Source organism: Balaenoptera musculus, chromosome X (genome assembly GCF_009873245.2).
Source record: "Balaenoptera musculus isolate JJ_BM4_2016_0621 chromosome X, mBalMus1.pri.v3, whole genome shotgun sequence".
In the NCBI taxonomy this organism is placed as follows: domain Eukaryota; kingdom Metazoa; phylum Chordata; class Mammalia; order Artiodactyla; family Balaenopteridae; genus Balaenoptera; species Balaenoptera musculus.
The window spans coordinates 34,956,887-34,976,832 of NC_045806.1; the positions used below are offsets into that span (position 1 = coordinate 34,956,887).

The window sequence follows — 19,946 nt, forward strand, 5'->3', positions numbered from 1 at the left end:
CAAGAACACTGTTGGTTCCCTTTTGTCTTCAGGATACATCCCAAGCATCATTTGGTACTCACCAACAATGGGCCCTCTCTCATTTCCACCTCTGACACTGCTGGATTTCCCCATTCCCAAACACGGCTCTCTTTTCCCACCTGCCAGGTCACAGAGCTTGCAGGTCCCCTCCGTCTGCATACTTTACGACCCCACTCAAGTACATCATCTCCATGGCCCCTTCCGTCTGCTCTGCCTAGGTGTTCTCAGGGTTCATTGCGAGACTGAAAAGCACTAAGGGCATTCTGATCCCAAATGGATTTGATAGAAGGAAATCAGATGCTTATAAAATCTTTGGGAGGGCTGGAGGAACGTGAGTCAGGGATGACACCGGAACCACTGGATTTAAGAACAGTCTGCTGAGGTTGTCATCCAGGCATCACCACAATCATTACTGTGTCTCATTACCCACAAAGCTGAAGACCCAGTGTTGGAAGGCTGGTCGAGTCACTACAACTGGCCAGCACGTCTCCCTAACCCTTCTTACCAGCAGCCAGTAGAGCAAGAAGATGCCTCTACCTCTCTCTGCCTTCCAAACCGACCATTCAGAATCCTAGCAGCAAATGAGTCTAGTAGTTTTCAGGTTTCTAGCCTCTGCAATGAAAGAAGGAATTAAAAGGATGTAGGATGGAAATTGAGTGCCAACTGATAGTACCCAACAGGGATACTGCTGCAAGAAGTAAGAGCAGTAGAGTAGCTGAGTGGTCAAAACTACAAGCCTTGACTATTGGGCCAAGCAGGTTTGGACTTCATGTTAAAAGGTCACAGAAAAACATGAGGTCTGGAGGGAGAAGTGACACAATGAAAGTCCTGTTTCTGGAAAAAAATATTCCTAAAGATAAAGGGTTGGCCATGATGAAGCTACCGTAGTCCATCAAGGTCAAAGGCAACGTAAAAGCCTACTAGGGCATCAGAGGAGATAAGGCTGAGAAGGATCTGAGAAACATCAACATGTATGTCTATGAATTGAGTTTTCAGGATAGAACTTCAAATTGTCTTCAGAGTCTCACTCTCCTGAAATCCTCTAGTCTGTTTCAGTTTATAGAGACTATAAATTGCCCTGAAGTTATCTATAGGGAACCGACTATCAACACCACTTTAAAAAAAAACTGTGACAACAGTAATGTTTTAGGAAAATACATAGGAAACAAGGTACTTCAATTTTCTCCTTTCCTCAACAGGTTTATTGCCTTTTAAGAAAATTTTTGTAAAATATAAATACAAAGGCAGAGAATTTACTTACAAAGTTAAAACACAGATTTCAAACATAAACACACAATTCAGAAAATTTTAGTTTTATGTACAATTTCAAGCAACCTCAACATATTATGTTAGTTTTCAGTATTTTACAGGGTACAGAAAAAAATAGCTCAAAGTCTTCTTTAAATAAGAGCATAAAATGTTTAAACATATAAACAATCCGGTTTGATGCGTGAAAACTAATTTCACAGCTTTTAAATTAGGATATAAAAGTTTCATACAATTAGTTGTTGTGTGTGGATATGGTTTGAATTTATATTACACACTACTGGATCACATCCAGTAGCACTGACCTGGCCTGAGCAGGTACTCTGTAAACAAAACATAAAGTTACAACGTCGCCAAGTGCCTTCCCCGAATTCAACCCCCCAAACCAACCACACGGTTCTGACCACACTCTCTCAACAGTTATGGCCTCTGTCATCGGAGCTTTGTATGAAATTAAGTCAAAGTGTGGAGCTCCTTTTCCTTATTTTTTTTTTTTTCTCCTTAAAAAAGAAAAGAAACAATTGTTCCGAGTAAAAACAAACATATCCCAAAGCATGTGTGCATTGAAAAGTAAAGAAACATTATAACAATTTCATAAAAACTGACTTAAAAGTTTAAAAAGAAAAAAACATGTTTCTAAGTCCTTCCGACTGGAGTCGTGTCTCTTATATAAAGAAGAGATATTTTCATATGTAATAGTGTCCTTTCTTTACAGAAATAGTCGTATTATGACACATATGCACAAGGATTAACACTATGACACACTGTACACGGCGGGCCCCGGCGAGCTCACCAGTAGTCGTCTGAGTCCATGTCGCTGGGGTGGAGCCACTCCATGGATGAGCCCAGCAGAGTCTGAAGCTCGTTCGTGAACTCCACCAGATCTAAGAGCTCCTTGCTTTCAGGATTAAAGGATTCGAGGTCTTCTGAGCAAGAGAATAAGAGACTTGCTGACACTTGCCGGTAGAACTCGGCCTCCGCGATGGTGACAATTTCCACATTTGGGAAATTGCAGCGGAATATGCGGGAGGACATTTTCAATTTCTTGAGCATGTCTGAAAGCAGCAGCCAGTTCCGAGGCCTGAACCAGAGAAAGGACAGTGGTTTGAGTTTCCGGCAAAATTAGAAGCGCTCCCAACTATGAACTACCTGTCTCCTGGCGGTGAAAGGGCCCGTTACTTCCACTTTGATTACCCCACCCCCACCCCACTTCTCACTGTCCTTAGAAGATCTACTTCTTCTTTTTTTTTTTTTTTAAGTTTTATTTATTTATTTATTTTTGGCTGCGTTGGGTCTGTTGCTGCGCACGGGCTTTCTCTAGTTGCGGCGAGCGGGGGCTACTCTTCGTTGCGGTGCGCGGGCTTCTCATTGCTATGGCTTCTCGTTGTGGAGCACGGACTCTAGGCGCGCGGGCTTCAGTAGTTGTGGCTCGCGGCCTCTAGAGTGCAGGCTCAGTAGCTGTGGCGCAAGGGCTTAGCTGCTCCGCGGCATGTGGGATCTTCCCGGACCAGGGCTTGAACCCGTGTCCCCTGCACTGGCAGGCGGATTCTTAACCACTGCGCCACCAGGGAAGCCCGGAAGATCTACTTCTAGCGGGGGAACTCTGGACTCATGTGCATGTGTTAAGAGACCATCTAGGGTGGATCAGCCAACTTAAGACAAAAGCAGGAGCAGCGCCCCTGAACGAGGCTCGTTGCAGGCCACCCCAGTGCTGCCTTGGCTCTGGCCACAACTCAGGTCACCCCTCTCCAAGTGGATGCACCCCGTTCTAGTCACTGGGGAAAACCAGTCTGTATGCCAACCCAAGGGAGATGGCGAACACCTCTTTGATCTCTCCTCTCCTCCGGCCCTCACAGAGAGAGCGCGAGAAACACTCGAGGTCACCTGGCTTTCCTTTCCTTTTCCACACCTCCAACCCGCCCCTCAATGCTTCCGGGAGTGAGGCTTTTTCGAGAAGGGAGGTGGTACAATCCTTCCTGGTACCCTGCCACGCTTTATGATCTCTATCCCGAATAGAATGTCACCACAAAGGCAGACACGTTCCCAGCCTCAGAGTCCAAGCAGGATGCTACTCCTTAAGCACCGGGGTCAACACACAGCAGAGCAAGGTCTCCTGACGTGTTCACTCCGAAGGGTTGGTCATGGGGCACAGTGGCCCGACCGTGGGGACAAGACTCGATCTAAGCAAATCTGAAGACACATAAGATCCCAGGTGCCACATATGGCTTTCTCTAATCTTATACGAGAAGAGGGTACATCAGTATCGTCCCGTGGCCCTCACGCGCCTTGGAAGGCCCCTACGGTAGCCGTTTGGGGGGGATCCCTTCCCCAAGAGTTTAGTGACTGAAACTGTGCAATTCCAGTCACTGACTCCCGTGTCCTTTGGGCTCTAGGGGTGTGCTCCAATGAGGGCAGTTTGCTGGGGAGCCCTCCCACCCCCCAAACTTTTCTGGAAAAGTTCTACTGCATTATGTGAGGTCGGTGGACACTTGGTGAGGAATTCACTCACCCCCCACCCCCATCCACCCTCATCTGCTGAAGGGTATTTCTAACTCCTGCCACCCCATAGAGCAGCTGGGCTGGTTCTCGACCACACGCTGGCCACGCTCACCCCTGAGCGACGGACACCTGGACGTTATAACACGGCAAAAGGGGGCTTTCTGAAAATTCAAATTCAAATGTGTCGCTGTAGGCCTCGTCGCTGTCATCCTGGTCCTCCGGTCCTGGGGGATTTGCTAAAACATCGTAACCACTTTCATCATCTGGTTCTAACCGGGGGGCAAACAAGAGAGAGGTCAGTAAGCTAGAGCAAGATTCCAGCTGTTCTCCAAAAAGGACCCTGGAAAAATTCTTTCCCAAGCGAGCCCTGCTCACAGCACCACCACCCCCGCAAGCCCTCGCCCGCACCAGAGAGAAACGTTCTGTAGCTCATGCACGTCCCGCCCAACTGAAACGAACAAGGCTGCTCACCACACACAGAGCTGCCGTAGAACTCCCAAGAGCCACCGGGGTCACCGTCATCAGGAACCTGCAGGTCGTTTAAATAGTCTGGAGAGAGAGAGAGAAACAAGATAACGCCTGCTGGCAAGAGGCAAATGCTGCTGGAGTTCGGGAACATCTCACGCTGGGGCCGGTGTCACCTCCCGACAAGTCCCACTGCACACGCCTCCAGGTATCTGACTGAAACCTACCCACGCGTCCACCCGCCTTCCTGAGGGACTGCCCGCCTCACCGCCCCAGCCTGCCAAACAAAAGCTAGCCTGGCTAGCTAAGAGTTTTCCAGCCCTCCCTTGCAAAACTCTAAGTGTGTATCTCTTCTTTGACAGACTAACGTTAGGCCACTTTTCCCAGTAAAGTGTCATTTAGGGTAAACGGGGGGTGGGGGTAGGGGGAACCCAGGTGAAAGCCTGTGAAGTCACCGTCTAGATGCTTGAACAAGACCGTTTCTTGACCTCTGTCGTACCTGTTAAGAACTTCTCCAGAAGTTCGCTGTGGGTCATTTTCATGATGGTTCTACCTGAGTATGTGGCCAGGGTGGGGTCAGCACCATAGGAGAGGAGCAAGCGGACGATTTCGAGATGGTCGTTCTCGACAGCATCATGGAGAGGCCTAGGAGAGGTGCGGGGGATTACACCTGTGCACGCGACGCTTGCTTCTAGCGACACAGGGCAAAATGGAGCATGTGCGGCCAAGCCTCGCAGGCGCGCTATTTCACCGAGGAGGTGAGTGTACGGTCACTGCCATTCCACATAGGGAACCTGAGGCACTGACTGGCCCATGGTCAAGCGACAAATTGTTATTTCGACACATAACCCTTTACAGGACAGGTGAAGGGACTATCTCAGGCCTAATTCTTAAATGCAAATCTCTCTTAATGCACGGCCCAGGGAGGAACTCAGGCCACGATGAAAACGTTTCCAATGAACTTAAACAGTGACAGACTGTAAGAAGATAACTTACGGCGGGGGGAGAGAATCCCAGCATCATGGAAGCCAATACGACAAGCAATTGTTATACCGTTACAAACAAAACAAACAACAAAAAAAGTGCAGTTTGTAAAAGAAACTAGGGGCAAAGTGGAACCTCTCCTGAAACCAACTTGGAGAGGAGCGATCAACCCTCTCGCCCAGAAGCAGTCGACAGGCAGGGCGAGTTCTCAGGAGGGTACAGAGTCCTCCTGCCCGTGTCCGCTGGGGTCAGGAACACTGTCCGCAGTGCCATCCAGAAAGAATGCTTTTTGGAAACCATGAACCACCAAATACCTTTCGGTTTTGCTAATTTTCTGACTGTCAGGAAAGCCCCAGTGCCCTGCCTCGTGGTAGCATCCCAGGCACAACCAGGAAGATGCTTGGGCTGACTCAGGCCTGGGCCTCTGGCCAATAAACCGAGGTCAAGGACAGAGTGGGGGCCAGGCCCGGGGATGTGGGTGGACACGGCAGGTCCTATCAAGCCAGTCGCCATTGGACCTGTCTGTACACCTGGAACTTCCAACTCACATATATTTTAAATACTGTGATTCAACAGACGCTGGTGAAGAGTCCAGGGTCTTAAAAGAGAACACCCCTGATTATTCATGCAGGCTCAACATTTTCAGGGACTTCTGTCCATGATAGCGTCACAAAGTTTTACAGTTCGATGTAAATTTGCCAGAAAGAGCTGTTCAATTCCATTCTAGAGGACTTCGCCATCAGTGTGCTTACATGGAACTCACTCTCCATCTTTCCTTCTGGGGTTCCCCGCACACCCTGAGAACCACTGCCTATGCCCCCGCAGGGCCAGGCCAAGAGCAAGACCGCCACTGACCTGGTTCCATCCTGGGCACTGCAGTTGACATCGGCGCCATATTCAAGGAGGTGTCGTACAATGTTGAGCCAACCCCTTGCACAAGCCTCGTGCAGGGCACAGTAACCCGCGTTGTCGCGGTGGTTCACATCACAAATCTTGTTCTCCAGGCAGTACAAGACCACTTCCTATGGGGAGAGGAGAGGAGATGCCATCAGACCACCACACAGTGAACCTTGTAAGGGTGACCTCTTCATAGCTTGGCGGTGCCCACTTTCAAAGGCATACATCCTTGGGTCCAAAAGCCCACTATGGCACGGGCAGGAGGCAGGCATCTTGGTGGGGGGCAAGAGCACGTGCGAAGGGCTTGGAGATGCAGACAGTGTTGTCTAAGGCTCTGATGCACCAGTGGCCTGGCCATGGGCAAGTTACCCTTGAACTTCTCCAAGCTTCCATAGGGCTGCTGAGAGGACGCATTCGGATAGCGATGAAAGCCCTCAGCCCAGGGGCTGACGTGACCAGTACAGAGGTGTCACGGCCGCTAACATCTTAGATGACACATTGCCAAGTACAGACCATTCTCACTTGATGGGTCCGTTCAGTCGGTGGCAGTGGATGATAACACAAGTTTAGATAAAAGTATGGTTGACCAATGCTTAAAGAGAGCTTAAATCAGCCGGAGAACATTCCCCAGCTTAGAGGAGGAGGGACACCCAGGTCAGCTACATCCTCGCGCCGCCTGTTAAGACCCCAAATCAGAACCTGGGCCTCAGATGCTCTTGTTTGTATGTTAAGCAGAGTTAAAGAGAAGCTCTCTCTCTCCATCCTCGAGGAATGACACAAAATGCTTCAAATAACCCCACCCTCTATTTTGCCTCACTCCACCCTCTCGGGGCAGAATCAGTCTAATATTTTCATATTTACTCAAGTTAATGACAGGAACCTGATATACCACATGCCGCAACCTCCACATTTCAAGAATCAAATAAAACGTTCACCCTCCCCTCCCCCCAAAAGGGTTCTGTGTCAACACTGTGCATTAGAATCACTGTTATTAATCTTATTTCTTTGGCTTGTTAAAATATTAATATGAACCACTCCCAGTAAGCACAGCAGTAATTTATTCAATGTTTTATTACCTTAAGAAAGTTTTCAAACACATCGAAAGCATCTGCCACCAGAAAACACGTTATACTGTTTACACTGGGTAAGTCATGCCCAGCAGAGAGCTGTCAGGTTCTGAGAGCTGGGAGTAGGCAGAGCTTGCATGTGGCCCAACACATGGTCTGCTGGGTAAGGCGGGATGGGATGGGGTCTCCCATCAGGCCTCCTTGTGACATCTCTCAGGTAACTCATCTGTTAAACCTAAAACGGGGGTCATTCTAGCCACCCATAAGTGCGAGATGGGTTCTGTAAAACCTTTTATGCCCTTTGGAGGACACGCCAATCAAAGGTGACCACTCACTTGGGAACGAACTAGAATGTTCCATTTGCTCACCACGTGAACCTAATGGGGCATGCTGGTAAACCTGGCCATCGGTGCCCTGTTACTTCAGGTCACTGCGGCAGCTCCCTTCCAAAACAAGAGGAGGAAGAGAAAAGGCACGCCCACGAATGCGTTTCTCCGTTTAGATCCCAACCTGCCAGAAAGCCCACAATCCTCTGGGCTCCCAGGCCACCTGCCCCGGGCCCTGGTATCCAGGATACCGCATGAAGCTGCTGCTCTTTTAGCAGGCCCTCACTAGCCAGACTTGAGTGGACGGCTGCAAGCTAATGAGTTGTGTGCCCCAGCCAGGGAGAGGCCCTGTCACGTGGCTCTGGGATCAGGTCTGAACGCCACCAACTGCTGTGCACAGATCAATTTACTCAACCCAGGGTTTATTTGCTGTGACAATCATGGCCTTCACCTGGAAACCTTCATCACTACTAGGGCCGATTCAAGGGTACCTAGAAATGAAAGGCCGTCCAAGCTGATGGGTAAGTCAACTCTCTTCTCCTGGAAGATGGCAGCAAAGGCAGCAGTAGCCCCACGGCCAGGTCAGACTTTTTGCCACGGCTGTCCTAACTCAACCACGTTGATACCACTATTTACACAGTGCTTCTCATTTCCCCAGATGAGGACGTCTTCTGTCATCCACAGGAACCCAGGAGATATCAGGAAAGGAAGGTAGTACTATCCTCATTCAACACTTGGGGAAACTGAGGCCCAGAGATATTAAACCCCCCAAGTTCAATTAACATGAAGTACTAGACCTATAACTCAGGTCTTTGGTACCTGGTCAGCTGGGAAGATTCAAAAGGCCCAAGAGGGCCCCAGCTAGAGGGATGCAATCCAGCTGTGACGAGCATCCCACAGGTCTTCTCTGTTGGGGGTCAAGTGGGCTAACTACACTCTCCTAGCTGGGAGGGTGATGGCCTCTAAATGGATGGCAACCGTCGTCACCAACAGTTTCTCTAACTGAAAGGTGAAGAGGCCGGGCGAGTCTGTCTACGCAACACATTTCTTGGTTTACTTTCTCCGCTAGAAATAAACGGGAGTGTTTGAAGGGCAGCCCACCCATTCCCAAGCAAAATCAAACTGCTTTTGTTGGACAACTCTCTGTTAAGCGGCTATAAGCCGAATGCCATTACCCGCAAAATGTAACCATAAAGGCCATAAACCCGACGTTGTTAATTAATTAAATGCCTCATTAACTTTTTAAAAAACATGATTTATTCAATTCATAGAAAATTTAACCAGCACTGCTAAAGGCACAAGCATGTGGTTGCACACTGGCGTTTTAGCCTACGAAATAGAAGCCTTTTTCTCGGGAGGGAAAGGTTTGAGGTCTTTGGCCACGCAAGTGATCTATTTAACGCGGATCTGAAGCCAGAGTGTGTTTCTAAACTTCCAGAACCAGATTATCATGACATAAAGCTCAGACAGCCTTTTTACTGCACATGGTATCTTTGGCTAAGCAGAAGAAAATAACCAAGAATGCTGAAGACAAAACTTCAGGAAAACCCTCCCAAACTGTATGTTCAAACCACACCCTTATCTGGTTAAGCAAACTGTCCTTCAATTTTAAAAGGTTTAAGTTGCCACATCCCCCAACTGGGCCATCATCCCAACATTTAAAATTCTGCCCAGAGAAATCCCAGAAAGTTGGATTCAAAGTTGAAAGCGTTCATCTACTGGTCACAATGTTCAGCATCAAAACCGGTGATCTGTGTAATCTACATATTGAAATTTACATTTGAAGAAAAAAACAAATCCGGCCATAAACATTCCCAAGGCTTCCTGTGCAATCAAAGGCCAGGTAGCCTAAAAAAGTATGGATCAAGTGCCCCTTGGTCCAGGCCTCAGACCCACCAAACCAAAATGGAAACTGTCTTAGAGGACCAACGAGGGTCTTTTGAGGTATCTGGTCCCAAAGGGAGACTGCTGGAAATGATGCCAAGTTCACAGGTGGGGCTAGGAGCCCCGCCCTCCACGGTGGGTGCAGCAGCACCGCGCCCCCCCATCTCCAGCATTTGCTGGAAGCGGGAGTCTATTTTCTCAACCCTAACCCAAAAGTTGGGGTTAGGGGGCTCCCCCCCACCTCCAACGTTTGCTGGAAGCAAGGAGTCTATTTTCTCAACCACGGGGGGTCTAGCTCAGCGCTATGTGCAACATCTGCTCTGTCCTCCTAGGCGCTGCTGCTCTCAGCTCTTGGGAAACCAACTGGGTGCTCCTTGGACTTCACCTGCAAGTAACTGCGCTAACTACCAGAAAGTGCTCTCTAGCTAATGGAGAGGTCTCCAAGAGACGTGTAGATATAAACAACAGCACATTCAACCAACAACAAAAAAAAGCACCCCCAAACTAAGCATAGACCTAGCGCTTCCAACTTCCCACCCACAGTCATGCCTTAGGGCCAAGGCAGGCACACCTTGAAGGGCTCACGGCACTATAGCGGGGGGGACACGGGACAGGGGCACAGAGCTGGCTGAGGGTGTGGGCGCCAGGGCTCCGGGCCAGCCTGGGTCCTGCCACCCCAGTGCTCGTCCACACCTCCACGCTCAGCCTGCTGAGCCGCATTTTACTGTCACCATTCAACTCCCAGAGGGCTGATGCCAGCACAAAAAAATGCCTTTGCCCTGTGGGCTATTACATCACAATTTCTACTGACAAGTATGGTTGGGGAACTGCACAGGGCAGAGGGAGTAATCTGTCTCAGAGAGGTTTTGAACTTGTAAAAAGGGCAATTGCAATGTGAGCCAGTCTTGGTGAGGAGCGTGGTGGGCTGTGGAGCACTGCTGGATTGCTACCTGTACGGGTATCAGCTAACCCTTCTGAGGCTCAGTTTCCTCATCCAAGAGCGGGCTAGTACTCGTTACTCCCACGTGAAGATGTTAAAAGGGTGAAAGGAGTTACTACAGATCACACGGGCTTAGAAAGATATCAGCTATCTTTCTGTCTATGTTGCTCTAGCGATAGAGGCTATCACTGTCATCAGCCGTGCTGGGTTGGGATACAGTGGTGTGGACAGGGAGTTTTGTGCAAGGCTCAACCCCCCGCTCCCCCCCCATCAGCCCTCGGCTCCTGTGCCCTCTCAGAAAGAGACTGCTCAGGTCTGCCCCAGTCCCACCCCTGCTCTGCACAGACACTTCCCACCCGCTACCCCACAGGGGCACCACTCTGCCCCAAACAGCACAAGTAACCCAAAATAGAGCTAATAACTACTCTCCCTCTTGCTATTCAGAATCCAAAAGGGCTCATTAAAATTCCCCTAGTCGCCAAGCCCTGGGTTAGGTCAGATTTTATATCAGAGATAAGTGAGCCGGAATGGCCGAAGCAGCCTACCTGCCTGAACGTGAACGGAACATCAGAGAGGCCTGCCTTTCTTTTCACACCACGACTGAACAAGCCACCAAAGAGCCGGCAGTGTGAGCGGGGCCAACGCAAACACCCTGTTGGAACACCTAGCCCAGCCCGCCACGTGGAGGGGGCTGGGCTCTGAGACCCGCCCCCCGTCCCCAGCCAGCGTGTCCCCCACCCAAGGAGCAGCAGCCCGTGGATCCTGAATCCGGGGCACCCACAAGGATGCCCACCTCATAGCCAAGCCGGGCGGCCCGCTGTAGGAGGGTCTCGCCCGCGTTCTTATTGACAATAAGTCTCCGTGCTTCCGGTGGCATTGGGCGGGACTGCGTGGTCTCTGGGGGGGAGCTTGAGCATGGCAGCTGCAAGGCCTGGGAAGCTGGTAGCAATTGCTGCAAACGGTCCAAGGGCTTCTGGTCCTGCTTGGCCGGCGAAAGATCATAGTCGGAACTGGACTCAGGCCGCTTTCGAAATCTCCGGACGGTCACCTATCATGAAACCAGGCAGCGCACACATTTCAGGCTGTCCTTCCACCACCCGCCTGGTTCCCCTCCTCCCTGAATGGAGGAAAGCACTTTTCCTCCTCTTTGTCTGGGGGAGGCGGGGTGGGAGGAAGGGGTTGCATTTTTACTAGCTGGAACCTTCACCACCACCCAGGAGACAGGTCCCCTAGGAAGGGGCAGTGACGTTTTGGGGGAGGGGTTCAGGAAAAGGAAAACTTTGTCCCCAGAAGCAGAGAAGTAGGCAGGCGGGATGTGCTCGCACAGGCCCGGGGGGCGGGGGAGAGCCAGGGGCAAGAGGTACCTTGCCATCGGCATTCTCCACGTAGTAGTCCCCTGGCAGCGGCAAGCCCCGCCTGGGCTCCTGAGGGATCAAATGCTTGGTTTTGCACAGTCGCTTCCCGGATGGTTTCTCGCTGTTGTCGGTGTATTTCTGCAGCAGGGACGTAGGCTGGCAATCCTCTTCTTCGTCCGTGCACAGCACATCTGCCTTCTGGCTTTCTTTAACTTTGTGATGTTTGGTAGGCAGCCTTGAGGCTGGCGTGCAGCTTGGCTGAGTCTGCTTTTTGCCGCTTGCATTGGTGGATGAAAGGCTCTTCATGGGCGGAGAGCCGGAGAACACAGGCAAGGCTGAATCCACAGTGGGGGAGGGCGGGAGGCAGGGGGAGAAGAAGCGGGCGTTACACAGTTGTAGCCGGTGAGGAAAGAAAAGCCCATTGTTAGCACTGATCATTGGAGCGGCTTCAGTTTTTAAAGATATACCAATTATGTTTTCAAAGCATTAATATTTTAATTATCCCACATTCAACCGGCAAATAGGTTAACCCATGAAATGCCAAATGGCAAGTTGCTTCAAAGGGCCGCAAGAGAGGGCAGAAGCCAGCCCTTCCTGCTCTCCCGTCCCCACCCGTGGGGGGCCTGGGTGCTCGGGACAGGGCGACTGGGGACAGCCTGAGGCTGGAATGAGGGCGCTGATAAGCGCCTGGGGTCACCCAAGACTTCCCTTCCTGCCCAGCCGCGGGCCGGGTGAGGAGCAGCCCAGGAAGTCGAGCTCCCGCCTCACTGTACATTCCATAAGGAAGTGTGCAGGCTGAAAGGACCTCATGAAGAAAACTCCCCGCTTGCCACACGCTACTCTTGTCAACTTGGATGGCGCTCAGGTCCCCTCCAGGGCCATTTCCCACAGAGGGCGGGTGATCCAGCCTCCAGGAGCGCCCCCCGCCCCGTGCGTACCTTGTTCGTCATCACTGCGTTTAAGGGACTCTTCCGACCAGCTTCTGTTGCTTTTGGCCTCTGCCCTTTTCCTGCCAGGTTTCTCTTCGGAGATGCTATTGCCCTGGGGGGTGACCGCAGGCTGAACCGCCTGGGTCACTTCCTTCCTGCCCTGCCGGCCAGGTTTGCTCTCTGCTGCCGACACCTGCTGCTCCCACCGTTCTCTAAGGTGCAGCAAGTGGCGTTGCTTTTTGGGATGGAGCCCTGTTAATTCAATGCACACCTTCAGGTTGGTCAGCTCACTATAATGTGGCTCTTCTAAGTGGTTAGAGGAACTGTTTGTCATTTCCCTCTCAGGCCAGTCATCTAATGGAGAAATAACTACAAATTAATGAAGAAGCCCCCCGGGGTGGGGGTGGGGAACAAACTGTCTTACACATCACTAATAGGGGTGGGGGAGGGGAGGGGTGTGGTCACTGTGTTGGCTGGAACTTGTCACCAAGTCTCGGGAGGGGGCCTATTTGCCTTTGGCCATCTTTGGGCTCCAGCCCCGGCACCTGGCTTTGGGGGTGGGGGGGTGGGGGGGGGTGGGGAGGTGTGAGTGGCTCCCCCCAGGGCTCCAGGGTAGGACTGGAACTTTCCACCGCTCCGGCCCTGCGGGCCCGAAGCCAAACCGAGCTCACCTTTGGAGACCCGTCTCCGCTTGGCTTTCAGCAGAGGGTCCTCCGGGAGCTCTTCCACGGTGGTCTCAGTGTGGTTGCCGTCGTCAGAGACCTTGCGCTTTCTGTCCAGCCGGAGGGTGGGGCTGCGTGGCGCGTCCGGGGCCGCCTGGTCGGCGGGGGGCTCGCTGGCGGGCTGCCTGTCTATGAAGTACTTCTCCACGGGAAGATCTTTGTCCTCTGGGGCTTCGAAGGGGTCGTGTTTGCTTCCAGCACTAAACTCGCCTAGGGGAGGGGAGACAACCCGGAAAGGAGGGAACAAAGGTCACCAGGAGCAGGCAGGACCCCCATGCCCAAGGCAATCTGCTACCAACAGACCCTCCTTCGGAGACCAGGGGCCTCACACGCTGGAAGCACAAAACCCTCAGAAAGACAACCTCCCAAAGGAAGGGCAGCTGAAGACAACCAGCAAAGAAAGCAGAAAATGAGGCGTGTAGCCCACAATTTCCCATCTTCCTGTTCGTAACTGGAGCAGGAGAGTCAAGGTGAGGCGTCAAGATTATCCTTCTATAGGCACGTGCCACCTCCAAGGTGGTTTACTTTTTGGCAGTCAGGTCTCCTCTAGGGTCCTGTTCAGCTGAGGGTGAGTGACCTCACAGTAAGATCCAAGCAATCCAGGGCTGAGCTACAAATTACTATGGAAACAGTTGCTGAGGTCATTATTTTGTAATAAACAAAAAAGGCTGATGTCCTAAAGAGACCAAATATCCCCCAAATGTTATCTACACAGAGATAGCACCAATGTTCACTTGGGTCAGCAGGGGCGAGGGTGAAGAGAAAGAGGGTAGGGAAAGAATGGTGGGAGGCTGGGAAGCTGGGAGACCAAGGGAAGAGGAGCCTGGCAAAGATAAAGGAAAGGCTTCCTGGTGCACACACAAGGGTCAAGGGCAATTTCAAAGAACTCAACCAGATTGCCACAAGTCCGTCTGTCCTCTTTCCACACCCGTGGGGGGAAAAGCATTTCACTGCCATCAAAGGGCTGCTCCTATTTCCTGTCTAGGAAGAAGGCCCTCAGTGACACTAGGCACACCCACGGGGACACCAGTCACCCCACCTGGCACTTCTCCACGCCTTCCTTCCCAGGCAAGCATCTAAGGACATTCCAAAGACAAGACTCCAACCCCCTTCATGGGGGGCGGGGGACAGGGGGCAGGGTGGGCGGGGCTGGGCTAAACTGCTCACACCCCAGCTCCGCCTGTGCTGCTTCCGCTGCCTCTGCTCAACCTAGCATCCACTTGGGGCCTTTCCTCCAATCAGCCCAGCCTAACATCACTCCTCACTTTTGCTCTAGCCAAAGAAACAGTTCAACTGCTTTGCTGGTCACATTTTTTCTAACACACAAATAATTCCATAATGATCACTGTGATGTTAAAGAGTTCCCCTAAGTAAGATGACCCTGTCCATCACCGGCCGGGGGTGGGGGTGGGTGTATGAGTTTGGTGTTGCGTTAACACCTGAGCTAAGCTCCCACAGCCCGTTTTTCTAGATGAAATCATGGACACACCCCTCACATGCTGCACCCATTCCTCCTCCTCTCCCTAGACCACTTCAAGTATCACTCCCACTTCTGCCCAGCCGGCTGGTCCCCTGATCAGCCTCTCTTGGGGGCATTCCCAGCATTTAATGGCAGTCAGTTGTGGGGATGAACTTCACCCTGGCCTTGGCTAGCCTGACCTGTGTTCTCAATGGTGGAACCCACTTACCTTTTCTCCAAGGGTATCCCAAGGTGGAACAGATCCCCATCTACTCTTGCCGGAATGGTAGAATCACCCCAACCGCGAGGGTCTCCTGTCATGGCAGCAGGAGAAACCCCAAACTCCTGGCCTGTGCTTACGGGTGATGCAGCCCAGGCTACCGCAGGCCCGGTGAAGAGGGCGCGCTGCAACTCTCACTCCGGCTGCTCTGTGACCCTCTTAAACACTCGGGCAGGAATGGCGCCGCTTTACAACTCGGCCCCCTTCACTTGTAAAGTGGGAATGTTACTGCTAGCCTCCTCCCGGGGGTGGGCTTCATAATCACGGGCCGGGCTCAGCACAGAGAAAGGCTGGAAAAACCCCTTTAACCAAAAGATGCCAAGACTTTCAGACCAGCCTGAATTTCAGGCCTAAAATGTATGAAATTTTAAGAGGTGAGCCCTCCTGGTTACACCATTGGACTTCTCTGGTCCAATCAGCCTTCCCTAAAAGCTCCGTGGGAGGGGATCCACGGAGGAATGTAAGGGCTACCTTAAGAACCCCCATGTCCAATTTTAAAGTTTCTTTTTCCAAACTAGGTCCATCCACCCTTCCCTCCAACCCCGGAGCCTTTTAGGGCAAAGATCTCAATTCCCCTCAGCTAAGGCCCCCCAAGACCTTACGCTAGTGTGACCTTACCCAGGCCAGTAATAACCCTGAAGGACACCCACCCCGACTGCCCAAGATACCCATGGCCACCAGCTATGGGGGAGAGGCTCCGTGTCACTTGGAGCTTCTCAATGACTGTTCTAACCACGACCCACAGGAGGATTACCCTTGAGGACAAAGGAGATGGGGAGATAACTAGATACACGGGGATCCTAACCATCAGGCTTTGCCATCACTGCTACTTTTGGTCCTTCTAAAAGCGGGAAGCCACGTGCCCTTGGTCACCCAGTCTAAGCAAGATGTGAACGTGGCTGTATTGTTTGAGGTTTAATGTTTGCTCCCTGCAGCATGGTCATATGACTCACAGCACATATATCCCATAATTCATTACGGTTGTGCCATAGCATCACCTCACAGAAGCATCACCATAACAACATTTACAAGTCACCGTGGCAAAAAAGCACCCTCACCACTGTTGAGCCATGCCCAGTGAGGCCTAAACAAGGTGAGAGGGTTCTGAGTTGTTGGAAGGCTCCCCAGGATTAAAATCCCCTTCTCTGTAGCTTAACTATAGCACCTCCAGTAAGGGCTAACCTTGTTAAAACTTACACCCTCTACAGAAGGAGTGCAGGGGATCTCTGTTCCAAAGTAGTTTACAAACGTGCGGGTGCTCAGCTGGAAGAGAAGTTCCCTGAGCAAAGAAGTTTCATGAAGCCCCTCGACTGAGGCTTCCTCCAGCTCCTGGCCAGGCATTGCCACTGAGCAGGTCCTAGGTCTGTCCCAGCCAAGTGGTTGGCAAGGGAGATGGTTACTCCAAGTTTGAGAAGGAAGGGACCAATGCCTCCTTGCCCTGCCCCATCTTCAAATGCCACTGAGGGTTCCTAGTAATGAACTTCCAAGTCTGAGGAACCTCCAAACTCATTTGGTGAACTTCCAAAATAAAAATTTAACTCAGCCACCCGTGTGATCATAAAGAATAAAGGAATATCTTGGCCACTGTGTTTTCAAGTTAATTCATTTTTTAAACAAGCACCTAGCAACAAGATGCACCCGCACTGGGACAACCAGGGCCGTGCAAACAGCACCCACCATCTTAGAAGCTCCTGGTCCCTCCATGGGTAGGGGCTGCCTCAGAAGGGGGAAGGCATCTCGAAGGCGTCCTGGACCCTCTTTGTGACCCCTGCCCGCCCCAAATCCCCACCCCAGCTCCCATGTGCTCACAGCTCGGCTCTCGGCCACACCGACACCCATGAGAAGGACCTGAGCCCATATCAGCTCAAGACATGATGGCCCAAGAACAAGAAGGCCCATTAATTTCCAGCTGAATGGAATGAACACCTGCTGTGCCTTGGATGCGGAGGCGGCAGTAAGAACAATGGCTCCTTTAGGTGACCTTTCTTGACCAACTATTTACAAACCACAAGTCTCTACAAGACAGAGGGTGGATGGTGAACCCACCTCCATTGCCCCAGTCTTTCAAACGGAGCCCCTCACCTTCCCCAACCCTTCTCCCGCCCTCCCATGGTGGCGATTCATGGCTCACTGGGCCATGTCCCGGGTGCTCCAGGAAGAGACCCGTCGGTCGGTCTGAGATTGGAGGCAGGCAGTGGGGGGAGGGGGCTTTCGGAATCATCTGGGGCTCAGGCCCTGCTCGCCATCAGCCACACCGAGTTCTTGTCTCCACGCTCAGCAGGAAAGACTGGGAAGGACACACACAAACTTCTCTGGGAAGAAGGGCGGGGTGAGGCCGTTGAGACATGAAGGGCAGCGGCCACCCTGGGTTTGGCCATGTTGCTGGAAAAAAGGGCAAGAAGACTCGAGGACTGTTAACTTCCCGCTCCCTTCCTCCAGCCTCCCTCACCATCCACCCAGAACAGGCAGATCCCCTCCTCAGAAAAGTGCATCCCGTGAACTTGGCCTTGCCCACTTTTATCAGATCTCTCTGAGAAACTTCCCCAAGAGCTGAGTTATGAGGCCACTCAGGAGGGTAAGGGCTGCGTGTCAGCTGTGAGCATAGGCAAGGAGGGAGGCTTTCTTGTTGCTTTACTCCAGGGTGGCCTGGACCCTCCATTTTTCATTCCAATCCCGAGGAGGAGGAGCTCGGAATCGTCTACTCCAGGCACATCAAGAGCGCCATCGCTCGGGTAAGGCCGCCACTGACTAGCCACAGAAATCCCCTTCTACGGGAGCCACGTAGGACAAACCGGTCCCGGTGTGGCTTACCCAGAACCCTGGCCACAGGCCTTTGTCTGACCCCAAAGATGAGCTGGGGGAGGGTGGTGCTCCAAGCAGCAGAGAGAAGCACACGCTGTTGCTGACCATAATCTTCCCGAACTGCATCAGGCACCCACGACCTAAGCGTGCGGGGGAACGTCGACCCTACGACTGGGTCCAAGGGCCCGGACCTCCCAAACGTGCCCACCACCCCCGACTGTCTTGTCTCAGGAGGATGTCACGCCCACCCTGTCCTGGACGTTCACCTAGATGCCCTCATTCACCATCACCGGTGAGGTTTCTGGGGTCTGGAGCAGGCTGCAGGCCACAAGCACGCACACTGAAGAAAGCGGGAGAAAGACCTCCACTTCCTGCCAACACATCTCATTAGCCCAGGAAGTCTCAAGGGCAAAGCCCGAAGTCAACCCCAGTGGGGGAGCAGCTGTTGGGACCGCAGAGTGTGACTCGAGGCAAACGCTAGCTTTCTCTCCAATTTTGCCTCCAAAACATAATAACACCCCGTCTGGTAGGAAGAACGCCCTCGTTTATCCCACGCCCTTGGAGCGTGTTGTCAATTCCTAATGACTGCAAACAAGCCTGCCACAGAAAATAATTATGCTCATCTTTCTGGTGCCTTCATCAGCCCTCATCTCATTTTAACGAAACCTCTGCCTTTGGAGGGAGAATCCGAGTACTCTCCATTCCCTCCCATAGGAGACTGTCACTCTGGAGGGTCTGGCTCTGGCTGCAAGTGTCATTCCACTGCTACCAAAAACCCGTATCCGTACCTGCTACAAAACAGAACACATACCTGCTACGCTGGAGGTCTTGCACTGCCATTCCTCTGCTCTGCTGTATTAGACTATTACTAACTACAGGACTAGCATTTCTCCGGAAAAAGGAGATGCGTGCCAGGAAACAACATTTCATAGGTGCTTCACTCCTGGATGCCGCAGTGCTCAAAAGGACAACCAGCCCTGCAATCCACAGCTGGGAAGGATGGCCAGAGCAGCCCGTTCTCCGAACAGCCACCACGCAGATGCTGGGCCATCGGAAGCGTATTGCTTCCTCTCACCTCCCTCAGTACTGGGAGCGGAATCGCCCCGTTCCCACCGACGTGGTACCACACGCGAGCCGCCTGGGTTCACTTACATCTCTCACTGTCGTTCTGGTCGGCAATGGCCTCCTCCAGGGCGACCGACTTTGGCTTTTTGTCCTGACTTCCTTTCAGCCTTTCCCAGTCAGCGGGGCTGAATTTGCACACCTCGGAGTCTTTGGTCGTGGGGTGGCCACCTTCTCGCTCTTTCATCTCCAACTCTGAGAAGCGCATCATTGCACGCTAGAAAGAGAACGGAGATGGAAAAAAGACACACCTTACCACCAAAGCTATTTCACTGCCCTTACCTTAAAGGAAAGTATCTTCAAAGAAAAGTTTGCCCAAAACCAACCACAATTTATGATACAACTGAGATATTTTAAAATTTAACGATAAAAATGTAAGAGTGTCTATATGTAAGTAGTCACACACTCTTTATTCATAAAGCCATATGTATGTAGAGATATATGCGGTGTGTATGTATAGCCATACATACGCTGTGGCATAGAGACAGACATTCTCTTTCGAAGGTAAATAAAACAAAACAAAAACACAACGCAAAGAAAGCGAAACAAAAACACAACAGAAAAGAAAACAAATGCACAATGAATAAAGACGACCATGGCCCACAAACTTCCCTTTGTATATTTGGAAATGAAATTTAACTCAAAAGGTTTATGTAAGATTCTAGTAATAAAAATTTGAAGAACTGACCTCACAGTAAGCAGCGGGTAGACATAAAATACTGTCCTCTTGTAATCCTTCCATCTATGTAATTAAAATGGGCACTCAATGGATCATTTAGATAACTTCATCCATTTTTATAAGCATAAACCAATTTTTTTCTTAACATTGCAAAACAATTTGGCTTTATTTATCTTTTAATTAAAAGTAAAATATCTTAAGGAAATTCCTATACAACATCTATCATTCACTAGCAAGTTAAATACATAC

The 19,946-nt window shown here is 51.3% G+C and overlaps 1 protein-coding gene across 9 annotated transcripts in view; it reads right to left on the reverse strand.

Moving 5' to 3' along the window:
* Positions 1 to 1,204: 1,204 nt before the first annotated feature.
* BCOR (BCL6 corepressor) overlaps positions 1,205 to 19,946 on the reverse strand; it is a 114,193-nt gene continuing 95,451 nt past the window's right edge. For 6 of the 9 annotated variants that reach the window (XM_036839818.1, XM_036839815.1, XM_036839817.1 and 3 more), the window contains 11 exons: positions 19,707 to 19,760; positions 19,049 to 19,235; positions 13,305 to 13,565; positions 12,643 to 12,987; positions 11,714 to 12,039; positions 11,143 to 11,397; positions 6,091 to 6,257; positions 4,751 to 4,896; positions 4,258 to 4,335; positions 3,899 to 4,055; positions 1,205 to 2,368 (listed from right to left, as the gene is read on the reverse strand). In XM_036839818.1, the coding sequence (XP_036695713.1) occupies positions 2,077 to 2,368; positions 3,899 to 4,055; positions 4,258 to 4,335; positions 4,751 to 4,896; positions 6,091 to 6,257; positions 11,143 to 11,397; positions 11,714 to 12,039; positions 12,643 to 12,987; positions 13,305 to 13,565; positions 19,049 to 19,235; positions 19,707 to 19,760 (2,268 nt within the window). In that variant the 3' untranslated portion in view covers positions 1,205 to 2,076. The remainder of the gene's footprint in view (positions 2,369 to 3,898; positions 4,056 to 4,257; positions 4,336 to 4,750; positions 4,897 to 6,090; positions 6,258 to 11,142; positions 11,398 to 11,713; positions 12,040 to 12,642; positions 12,988 to 13,304; positions 13,566 to 19,048; positions 19,236 to 19,706; positions 19,761 to 19,946) is intronic. The other 3 variants (XM_036839823.1, XM_036839824.1, XM_036839822.1) reach the window with 3 other exon arrangements.